Here is a 12,501-nt window from a genome sequence, read left to right as displayed (position 1 = left end):
TTTAGGAGAAATAAGAGAGATAAAATTGTACACTCAAAAAGAAGCAGAACTCCAGCATAAAACTTCAAAGACCCAGACCCCAAATCGCATTTGGTATCTGGAAATAGATCATAATGGGGATTTGAGACCCCAAAATCGTTCATCTGCCCAGTAGCCAGATGGGCTGTGTTAGGAGGGGAAGCTCTGCAAGACAATGTCTGTGACCAAGACTGGGGGCCAAGGCCTTCTAGTCTCCCTAATGGGTGAGGTGACATGACCGAGGGAAACCAATATTTGCAACACGGAGCATTCGGATGTGCATTCTGACATCTGCAACAACATTAGGCACTTTGGTTCTTGCGACTGAAATAGCATCTTTGGTTGGCCATGAGGAATTTAAAATTGTAAATGGTTGTTTCTTGTGCCATGTTATTATAGTGAACAAGGAACAACTACACAGTGTCAATTAGTTCTTACACCATATTCCAGTCGCTGCAGTTCCAGCCTTTGGATGGTTTCTTTACTTTATATTTCAAAAGCCCTGAGGAAGTATAGTAGACAAAACACGGGTTGGCTGGTTGCTCAGAGTGGACATAAAACAACCTGTTTGTTCATATTTCAATGTCTGATTTTCTAATCAATTGCACATATATTAAAGACTTTCATAAGTTCTATGTATTTCTTATATTTGGGCTGAGTGTAATATATCAGCATATTGGCCAACCCCATCCTTGCATGTATTAAAGAAAAAAAAGCCTGTTGTATTTTAAAATGTTGCTGTGTATGTATAATTAATGTGGAATATTTGTAAGATATATTGTAATAAATCTGAATGTCATTGTAATTTTATGTGACATTGAATTTATATGGTGTGCTCCAGACAACAATATATGAAATAATAGAAATAAAGTACTTCCTTTTATTATATAAAGAAGTATTTGCCTGGACATTGACTTTTGACACTGCTGTGCACTCATTGAATTTTGAGTCGTGTTCACTGACCTATATTCACTGACCTTGGACTACTCAACCATACCTACTACTGAGTCAAGTGCAGAAAGAGTATTTTACCAGTTGCTCAGGATCCATAGTAGGTCGGGCTCCAGGACATCAGGAGTAAAAAGCCTAAAACATCACGGTTGGGCCCAGTAACGCAGCAGCGTCACTAGGGGGGTGCGTTACTGGGCCCAACGGGGGGCGCTGGGGGTGCAGACCGCACTGGGTGACACGTCACATGGATGACACCAATCTGGTTACGCTGTCTCTGCTTTATAATCAGGAGGAAGTTCCCTTCTCGTGCCCAGCCAATAACGAATGAGAACACTGCCTGGTTTTCAGGCTTTAGCCTCTTACTCATACCCTACATCTGAATTTCTTCCACCTCCTCTTTTCTGCCCTCCCTGGCACCCTCGCCGCTTGCTCTTCCCTCCTCAATAGTTAAAGTCCCCGTCCCACCCTGCTCGCTTCTTCTCACTGCTTCAGTCTCCACTCCCTGCCCGCTCTCTCCTCCCCTCAGCCTCCGCCGTCCGTCCCTCTCAGTGCAGTGCTCATCACTCCCTGCTCGTTCACAGCCTCATTGCCACCTCTCTCCACCTCTGCTCTGTCATCTTCTTGGAGTGCGAGTCCCTCCGCCCCTCCCTCTTAGCAGCAGCACCCTTCCCTTGTCTGCCTCTCCCGGCTCCAGCGTCCAGCTCCGCCGCGCCACCGCCCCTTCCTCTCGGTTCTCCCTACTTTCAGCCCCATCCAGCACAACGTATCGCTGACATGTCTGACACACCCCCTGCTGCAATAACTCTTTGCAGACAACATAATTACTTTTAAAAATCCGTGCACGTAACGCCCAATTCAGGTACAACACCATGCAGATACAAATGCTTAAATAACGGGAACTCCCTACAAATACCGCTAAATGACTTATACATAACGTGAGGATACACACGGGCCCTTAGACACAACGTGTTAAAATCATAATTCCTTGCCATTACGCCTCTGCATTATTAGAAAACTGGCGGAGAGAATACCGTTGGCGGTAGATGTTAACCTCGGCGGTATTTGTATTGCAGTTCAATCCATTAACATCTGTGATACTCTGGGTGTATTGACTGTATTCACATAGTTGGCGGTATATGACAACAGAAACATTGCCCCTGGCAGTAATACGTGCAAATGGCGGTCACTACCCCGCTGCAGAGCTCAAGTTTACGTTGGCGGTAATTTTTGCATACTGTGACGGCACTTCGACATCCTCTTGGTCCAAAGGATGCTTCGGCAGGTGTACCGTACCTGTCCTCGGCTCCTCCTCTTTTGCATCACGTGATGCCTGAGGCTTGGCTGACTGAGGGCCTCTAACAAGGAACAGGGCCTCTCTAGCCCTCCTCAATAAAAGGAAATAAACATCTTACCATCAGTGTCACGCGCACCCAAGCAGGCCTTGGCCCCACCATACCTTTCCACTTCTTGCCTCTATTCAGTATTCAAATAACCATCATGTGACTGCCTGTCACAGCGTGGGTTGAAGCTCAATACTCCGAGAGGCCGAGCCTGTCAATAATTCACCATTGCCGTTTCTTTCTCCCGAGACCAGTACTCAGGACCGGTCCTAGGATTTATGGGGCCCCAGGCAGAATAGGAACATGCGAGGCTCCTATAATTTGCATAAGATTTAACCTGACAGGAAGTGACCTCATAGGGTCAGGAAATAGGCCCAGCACAAAAATAGAAGTGCCCCCCATTAGTGAATTAGTTAGCTAGAAAAGTGTCAAAATTAGGGCAGTTTTTAACTTGTAAAGACATGCTGTTTACGTTTTTTGTAAGGTATGAGAGATTGCATAATTTGATTTTGCTGCAGGCAATGTTTGTTTTAATATCATGAAAATCAACATTAAAAACATGTTCATCTGACCATAAAGCAGGCAAACAAACAGCCCAAAAAACAGGTCAAATACTAACCTGGCAGATTGGACCATTACACACTGCCTGATTGCCCTAATGTCCAACCCGGCCACTGTGTTATACAATTATTGTGCTGATACAGGATCGTTGTTTTTGTAGGTAAAGTAAAGGACATGAATATAGGGTCCGCTAGGGGCCTGTTTGAATGTCGATTTTAATTTACCACCAGGTAAAGACTCGAGGGACCTAGAGCACTGAAAGCCCTAGTCCAGCCAATTTTACATTCTGATTGTGCTACTCTTCCTGCACCTCTTGTCTGGCTGCTATCACACCTATCTGCTCCCCCCGCCCCATCTCACTTGATTCCGTATTTCGCACCCCTTTCATTTTCTCTGTGCTCCCTTTCCCTAGTCCTGGATGAGCTGAGCTGTTTTCAGTGTGAGGCGCCGTCATTCTATCTTTCCTTTAGCGACCTGCAGGTTATCCTGCTTCTTATTCAACCAGGGACAGGGCGCACTTCACAGGTGAGGGCTCTTGAATGACCTGTCTAATCGCTGCTATCCTCATGCAGATGCAGCGATTAGGCCAAGGCAGGCAGATATTGATTAAATCCCTTGGGCCTCCTGGGCCCCCTGGGCCTCCAAACTCTGAAGCATTTGAAAGCGCGAGGCCCCCTGGCTGCGAGGCCCTGGGCCACTGCCCACGCTGCCCATGCCTAGCGCCGGCCCTGCCAGTACTGGCCACTAAAGTCAGACTTCTACAGTTTGGAAACCCTCGACTGTACAGGTCACAAAGCTTAAAACAGTCTGACAAACAGTCGATTTCTGTGGTTTATTATGTGGCTATTGAAGTGTGCGTGGTGACGTACTAGATGTGTGACGCCATTTGAAACCTTCCTGTAATAGGAGTGCAGGCACACCTTAATGCTTGTGCCATACTATCAGAACAGAAACCTAGCTGCTTCAGCGGTGTGCCAGACAGTTCAACAGTGTGTGCATAAAATGAGCCAGCAAGAATCTACACAGCGCCAAGACACCCCATGAGAGTGAACGTTGTGCTAAACAAATATCCTAAATAAATAAATAATGTAACATGAGGAACCTAACCAGCGGCGTAGACTGATTTGCATATGGTCATGTCTGAACTGGGGTGGCTTGGTGAGCAAGATAACGATGGATTAAACCCAGATCTGTGACTGGGGGTGAATGTTTTGCCATTGTGCAACATTCCGTCCATCATCTTGTGTGTTTTGCTGTTCACCATATGTGGGAAGGGTATACCGAGACGTGGGTCCCGTGCTCACTGCGCCACTGGAGTCAAGCTATCCTGTATGAAGACGGCTGATAGCCAGAAACCCGTCCTAGGATGCTTGATTTCGGTCCAGGGAAGACATGGCTTGGCAGTTCGGTCTGGACTGTTCCCATGAGGCACAGGGTCAAGACTGATTTGCATATGGCCATGTCTGAACTGGGCTGGCTTGGTGAGCAAAATAACTATGGATTACACCCAGATCTGTGACTGGGGGTGAATGTTTTGCCATTGTGCAACATTCCGTCCATCATCTTGTGTGTTTTGCTGTTCACCCTATGTGGGAAGGGTATGCCCAGACGTGGGTCATGTGCTCACTGCGCCACTGGAGTCAAGCTATCCTGGATGAAGACGGCTGATAGCCAGAAACAGGTCCTAGGATGCTTGATTTCGGTCCAGGGAAGACATGGCTTGGCAGTTCGGTCTGGTCTGTTCCCATGAGGCACATGGTCAAGACTGATTTGCATATGGCCATGTCTGAACTGGGGTGGCTTGATGAGCAAAATAACAATGGATTAAACCCAGATCTGTGACTGGGGGTGAATGTTTTGCCGTTGTGCAACATTCCGTCCATCATCTTGTGGGTTTTGCTGTTCACCGTATGTGGGAAGGGTATGCCCAGACGTGGGTCCCATGCTCACTGCGCCACTGGAGTCAAGTTATCCTGGCTGAAGACGGCTGATAGCCAGAAACCGGTCCTAGAATGCTGGATTTTGGTTCAGGGAAGACATGGCTTGGCAGTTCGGTCTGGACTGTTCCCATGAGGCACAGGGTCAACACTGATTTGCATATGGCCATGTATGAACTGGGGTGGCTGGGTGAGCAAAATAAAGATGGATTAAACCCAGATCTGTGACTGGGGGTGAATGTTTTGCCATTGTGCAACATTCCGTCCATCGTCTTGTGTGTTTAGCTGGGGGGGACACCAGTGCACGCCACCCACGCACCACCTACCAGCATAGTGGTGATGGTGCGATGCGCGGCAGCGGTGTACCCAGTTTGTGGGTCCCAGGGCCGTCAATCTTATAGCGCTACTAATGACAGCCGTGGGCCAGCCCCCGTGCTCTGCTCCTCTGACGCGCGCCACCACCACCGCGCTTAGACTGAGTGGAGATAGTCTGTCTCGGCAGGGGAGTGCTGCTGGGCCGGTGATTTTCAGAACCCCTACACTACGGTAGGGGCCCATATCATACTATTTATTCATTTACTGTATGCTGGGCACAGCTCTTTGTGTCGTCAGAGAGAGTTGCTGTTGATAGTATAATTCAACAGAATGTTTTATATTGACTGTTCAAAAGCCACTTTTGCAACTAAAAAAAGTTGTCTCCCAAAAAAGCACACAATCTTTCACTCTCTGCTGGATTCACACTGTTTCAGACGCCCATAAAATGTGAAAGTATCAAAGTTGTACAGCATTTGCTTTGCTGCGGGACATCCTCGGAGACTGTTGCACATATAGTCTTTCTTTTATGTGTGTATGTTAGAGAGATTAGTATTCCTCTGTAAAATATAGCCAGTTCCAGGGCCTCAGTTTCAGTTTATATCAGAAGTGCATCGCTCGTAAAAAGCACAATTGTTGTCTCGTAATTTGTAAGTGCAATGGGGTCAAATTAGAAAATTCGTTCAAGGTGTGTGTTTCCGGGAGCATTATTCGGTCTTCGCCCAGGGACCTTTACTTCTTTCAATGCTGGCATAGCATAGGTAACACCCCTATGCAACCAACTCGAGACTGCACCGCAGACAGAACATCGAGCCGACCTAGCGCCGTACATTTCTGACTCATGGCACGATCGCAGTTTAGAGCAGCCAGAGCCTCCAGTCTCAGCACCTCGACAGGAGGGACTCCATCCAGCTCTAGCTTTTACCACAACTACAGCAATCATACAGACGTGGGGCAAAGGCCAAACTCAGCCACCCACCAGGCCCCCCAACACTAAGGCCTTCTGGGGCTTTCAGACTCGCTCTATTCAGGGCTGGCTGTGGGTGATCACAGACACTGTCCGTGGCAGGACAACCCTCGCCAGTTCTCGGCAGACCCAAAAACAGACTGCAAAGCAGTCCCAGAAGAGGGGCCCATCGCTCCAATCTCATCTCTACCGGTCCTCACCGGAATCTCTCCGATCTACGCCAGGGCCTGATGGCCGCGCTCAGCGCACCCCATGCTCTGACATCTACTCTGGCTCCCCACTGCATGGCCACCCGCCAAGCCCTCTACTCCAACTGCACACACCGCTACACACGCAACTGATGTGTGGTCCACCTTACGCCATGGCAGCTGCTCTAATAGCCACCACCACAGTGGAGTCTAAATTTACAAACGTTACTAAGGATTCTGTATGGTCCCGTTATTTGCCAACTGTGTCCACTGGCGGACTCGGAGCAAAGGAGGTCCATGCGGTAAGTCGTGAGGGGGTGACACCAACCCTAGTGACACGGTTTTTTATGGAAGAACTATTGTTTTTTTATTTGAATTAAAACTGATAAAGGAAACAAAGGCACAACTGGTTCCATTCTATTGAGATGTTCAGGTCAGTATCAAGACAATTTCCAGATCAGAAAGACTGACATGATAGGGTTAAAAGTTTATTTTTCAACGCTCCCTGATACTGGAGTGGAATATGGAGGGCAGGCTTCATTGAACAAGGCCCTGAAAAATGTGGGCTGCATGCTCACTCCCAGCAGTGTCGCTGACTGGGCAGAGAGCTGCATCCCGGGAGGGGAGGGGGGGCACTGGGGGTGTCAGCAGGAAGCCATATTCTGCACTTACTGGCCATTGCTCAGCAAAACGCTCAATTACAAAGGGGCAACACCGGGTCCAGCATCACACTGATCTGAAACAAATCCTTTGCCGGTTTCACCTTTAGTGGATGCTTGGAGTGCAGAGGCGGATATAGAAACTACACTGCTGTTCAGTATGTGGTGGTGGGGGAGGGGGGTGATAGGGGCTGCAGCTACAAGTGCGCTGATTGACCTGCATACGGTGAGTTGCAGTGAGTGTCCAAATACATTTTCACCCACCGCTGCTGCAGAGAGCTGCTCTCACTCTTGTGTCACCGGCAGAATCTGCAGCGCCCCTGCATTCCTCCCGCCATCATTGAGATGGGGACGGAAGTAAGGCCGCAGGGTGCGGGGGAAGGAGGCCCCGGAGAAGGTGAAGAGCAGAGACCGGTCATCCACATTGTACACTGAGAGCCTGCCCGCCTCATAGTCCAGGAAGAGACCCACAGCCCTGGGGGGAGCACGGGGGGTCAGGAGGGTGGGAGGGGAGGTGTTAGCTTCATATTTACCATCTCTGAGCCAGACTGACCAGTATCCATTCTCAGGCGCTAGTGTGATCCCCCCCTTCCTGCTCACAGTCTCGTCACACACCCCCAGGTCCCAGCCCGTCTTGCCCACCACCCCCACCTCCCAGTAATGCCTCCCGGAGCTCAACCTCTCTCTCCCCAGGACAGCAAAGACAGGATCGAATCTCTGGGGCGTGTCGGGCAGACCCTGAGCTCTGTGTCCCAGCCTCACGCTCCTTCCGGCGTCGGACAGGACGAGCCAAGGATTCGCAGTGTCCGGATCCAGGGTCACCGCAGCTGCAAAACAGAGAGAAGCAGAGATAAGAGCTTAGAAACCACCCTTCCACAATAAACACATCACTCATACTCAGCTGGTCCCAGCAGCCGTAAGAGAGCTTCATTCAATCCTGATGCCCCACCCTCGGCTGATGGCATCCCCATGTTAGCTGCACCCCGTTTCATCGCAGTAATCATAATGGTGCATAATAATCATCAGAAGGTACTTCATGTGCCGTATTGGTATTGTAGTCTGTAAGTGCTGTAAGTAGCAGGTGATTATAGCTCACAGGTTGTAATAATCTGAATCAAGAGGGGGCGGAAAGAACCGCCCCCTGAGCTGAGGGTATTTGTGAACAGGAGCACTGAGTTACTGGCTTTCACCAAATGTTTAAAAATTGAATCAGAAAACCATCTTACAAATATCGGATGAACCCCTGAATGGCTGAATACTCCTCATTTCATCCAACATTTTGTTTTTGCTGTCAGATGCCACTTTACATGTGCATGTAGGGACAGCACTCCCACTGACGTTATTGACTCCAGATCTTCCAAATTACATATTGCCACCTTGTGTCACACGGTATCAGCATCTTACATACAGGCACACAGCCAAGAGCCTTCCATTCACAGGAAGCACAAAAATGTGCCGATCACCTTTATTTGCCCATTAGGGAGAGTAGAGTGTGAAAGATCCAGCTAATCCTTCTGACATCTCCACCAGGGGTTTCCCAGTGGTAGAGCAGGCCGTGGCCATGTCGTCAGGAAAATCATCTCTCGATCTGTAAATGATGCGGGGAGTGTGAAATGCTATCCAACAGTGTTTGGTGGTGTCATATAGTTACTGCTTGCCTATATACCGTGTTAAGTTAGCATGAGCTTATTAAATGTTTAAACGCCATTTTACCTTTTGCTGCTTCTGCACACGACACATAATAGTTGTTTTAGCTTTCAACCTAGAAGAGCGTTGTGATTTACACGAGAATAATATGTTATTGCTCTGATATCAGCTTTGCTTGGTAAACTGTGTCTGTACAGTGAGTGCTGAAGCCTTCAAGGATAACTCGACACAGTGTTGTTGTGAGGTCTGATCTTCGCACCTTCCTAGACATAACATAAATGCAGCTGCTGCCAAAATCTGGCTTTAGGCGCGTTTTATATTGCTTTGCATAGAGCACACGTAAGACACTTGATGGTGCTTCACATGCAGAGAGCTGGTGGAAGATGATGTGATCCTCTGCCACTGAGATCTTGAGGTATGGGCCCGCCCTGCTAAATCCCAAAGAGACCTTCTTAGATATAATATAATATACTAGATAGGGAGGGTGAGAATTAGGTGTTGTTAACCGTATTCATTTCAGCATTTTAGCATGATGTCACCTTTTGCGTTCTTTGGACTAGTAACTATGCTGATAACTTTGTTTCTTATAATATGTTTGCTTGTATTATTTAAGATACTGCGTTTGAGAACACTGCATTAGTAAATAAACATTTTAAATGCACAGGTGTCCTCATTTACTCCTCGTTCTGGTTTGAAATGATTATATAGCGAAAGAGTGTTCATGTGTTCCACGTGACCTGAGGTATTCTAAGATCATGTTCTGGTTTGTCTAAACATTGGGAGTTTGTTATGACCAATGAGACACTGTAGCTAGCTCGGTAAGGGGATTTTGGCTGCGAAGGTGAGTTTTGGGACACCCTAATTCACTGAGGTTCCAAATCTCTATGCACAGTTCTGTAGGAGAACGGAATCCCTGCTACAGTGGATTTCCCATTATCACTCATCCAGACATAGTTACCATAATCTCTTGCAGGAATGAGGCAAGGTACTTATACATAAAATAATGTGGAGTTTACAATCCATTTTGGAGAGGTAGTGAGGGCATGTTTGGAAAGGAAGCTTTGCTGAACGAGGTGAGAAGAGTAAGAGACGTGCAAGAATACATTTGTTTGTAGATTTAGTTTGAGATGATTGAGAGCAATCCAGAGCTTATTTTCTGAAATGCTCAAGAGAGTGAGGAAATCTTGAAATATAGTTAATGGTATGATATGCAAGGAAATGTCAAAAATGAAAAACTTTGTGAGAGAAACATAGACCAAAAAAGAGGCTCCAAAATTATGTGCTGTGAGCGATTCATCCAAGAATGGCAGAAAAACTCAAGACAGTACTAATGAGACATTAGGAATCTTTTAGTGACAACGTAGGGCCTTATGATTGACCACACCAAAGCTGCAGCAAGATCTAAGAGGACCAATATTCACGAGCGACCATTGAAATATATGGAAAGCATTATCAACTTGCTGTAGCAGGAGTTTTACTACTGTAATCGGGTCAGAAGTCAGAGGGTAACTCATCCAGCAGGTTCATTCCAAATAAGAAATAACTCTGTAGGGTGGCCATGCAACCTTTCCGGGCTTCAGTATGAATTGAAGTCACAACACTGGACACAATTATTAGGATACTCTGTGTCTACAGAATGATTTTTCAATTGAGCTTCAGTCTGGAACGATTCAGAGAGAGTCCAGATGTTAACTTTTGTCTTTCACAAGTATCCCCCGAAAGGGATCGGCTGAAGGTTTGAATTTGAGATGATGTTGGTTCCACCCCATTCAAAGGCAACCAGTTAGATGGGAAGGTTCTGTGAAGCAGCCAAAGATGATGTTTGTGAGAAGGTATTGGAAGTGACACTTTTCTGCACACTCTTTCATTTCCCCTCTGATTCAGATAAAAGTAGGAGGAGTGGTAGATTTTAGTCAATTTGGGACGTCTTGAAACAGCTAATATGCATTTTTATATTTATTTATGGCATTTGTAGAGCGCTCTGCAACCCTACGGGCATCCTGGCGCTGAGTACATATAGCTGAGAATCCTGTAGAACAGAAGAGGACAGTGGTCAAAGAGCTAATAAGTTAGATTTTTGGGAAGAGCCATGTTTTAACCTTTTTCCGAAAAACCATCAGTTCGTTTGTTTTTCTGATGTCAGTGGGGAGGTTGTTCATGTATATGTTAAGACATATTTGTCACAGTCCCAAAACAACAATGCAAAATGAGCGCAGACAATGTCAGAACGTTCATATCCTTTGAGTAGAGAAAATTCATCTCAGTTTTTTTGATTTTCTTTAAAGATACATGTCAGCCCAGCCAACGCGTTTAGTCCAAAAGGACTTCATGAGGATACGTATTTTCATAAACCAAGTACCTCCATGCTTCCTTTACCAGGACTGGACGGTAAACAATCACTATTTGATGATTTATGTATCTCACCCTCAGTGGGACCGTCAAAATTTATGACTCTAATCCAAAATGCGGGAAATTCTTCTGAGCCTAAGTTTGCTGGACTGACATGTATCTTTTAATGGAACTCAATAAGATTGGACTTGGAAAAGGATACACGACTCCTTCGTGCAATGGTGGGTGTTATTGTTGCTATTTGTAGAACATTCATGAATAGGAATCCAATGAGATTTCATTTTTAATTGAATTGTCTCTACTCAACGGATATCAGCAATTTGAGATTGTCTGCACTCATTTTACATGATTATTTTGTGATTTCGTTATTTAGTGCTTCTAAGCAGTGCAGTTACGCAAATTAAATTTTTTTTAAACATCTTTTTTATTAACAAAATATAGCTTTCCATGTAAGGAGACAATACACAATGCAGTGGGTCAGCCGAGTAGTGACAGTACAATATACAGCAAATGCCACACCGCATGGCCAATAATAGTCCATAGACCCCCCCCCCCTTACCTCCCCCCCGTTACCCCTACAATCCACACCCTTCAATCAGTTAATAAATCCCCCCTAAAAGCCGTCCATGCCTCCCAGACCTTTTCCCATTTACGTGGGCACCGCCTGCTCTGGTACACCACATGTTGAATTCGCTGACACCAATTAAGGTCCCTTTTCCTACCTTCTATCGACAGAACTTCTGCGGCCCCCCACAGTCTAGCTACATTTCGTTTGGCCACCACCCGGCCAGCGCCAGCCTAAAAGCAGCCCATTTGGGCCATACTACCTCCCCTGTCACTCCCAGGATAAACCATATGGTGTCTAACGGGACCTCGGCGCTCACCACCTCAGACATAACCTGCACAATGGTTTCCCAATACCTCTGTCTCAATGGGCATGCCCACAAGATGTGAAAGAACGTCCCTGTCTCATTGCAACCCCTCATGCACTTGTCTGACCCACTAAACCCGATTTGATGCTGCACGGTTCTAGGGACATAGGAATGATGGAAAATCCGGAGCTGAACCAGGAGAAACCGTGCCCTGACCACTATCTCTCTGGGGCTCTGTAGGGCCTCCGCCCAGTCATCATCTTCAAGGAGCTCAACATCAGATTCACAGGCCTCTCGTAACGGTCCCAGCGGATCGGGCGTGTTAATAATTAACTTTATATGTAAGTGAGATGGCCTTGTCCACCATGGGATTGAGTAGGAGCCTATCTTCTAGCGGAGAACACTCCGGCAACGGCTCCCCCTCTTTGAGATGGCAATGCAAGGCATGCCTGACCCGCAAGTTATTTTTAAAATTCTTCCTGGCCCATCTGATATTCCGTCTCCATGGCCGAAAAAGCAAGCATCTTCCCGTTTCCAAACATCCCCCAGCAGATCTATCCCAATGGATCTGCACCCACTAAGGCCTTTCAGGAGCGCGTTCTCCAACAAAAAGTCCCCTTCCCACGGTGAGGTTTGTTCCGTGAGCCTAGCTTCCCACCCCATCATCTTCGTTGCCTTCCGCCACGCCGCCAGCAACTGC

General features: G+C 47.0%; 1 protein-coding gene across 1 annotated transcript in view; it reads right to left on the bottom strand.

The window, feature by feature from the left end:
* Window positions 1-6,616: 6,616 nt before the first annotated feature.
* The window catches only part of LOC147717716 (E3 ubiquitin-protein ligase TRIM39-like), a 227,488-nt gene continuing 221,603 nt past the window's right edge, over window positions 6,617-12,501 (bottom strand). The window contains exon 10 of the mRNA XM_086924502.1: window positions 6,617-7,760. Coding sequence (XP_086780628.1) covers window positions 7,219-7,760 — 542 coding nt within the window. The 3' untranslated portion in view covers window positions 6,617-7,218. The remainder of the gene's footprint in view (window positions 7,761-12,501) is intronic.

The sequence above is a fragment of the Lissotriton vulgaris genome, chromosome 5 (assembly GCF_964263255.1).
Source record: "Lissotriton vulgaris chromosome 5, aLisVul1.2, whole genome shotgun sequence".
Lineage (NCBI taxonomy): Eukaryota > Metazoa > Chordata > Amphibia > Caudata > Salamandridae > Lissotriton > Lissotriton vulgaris.
This window is presented reverse-complemented; position numbering and strand designations above follow the sequence as displayed.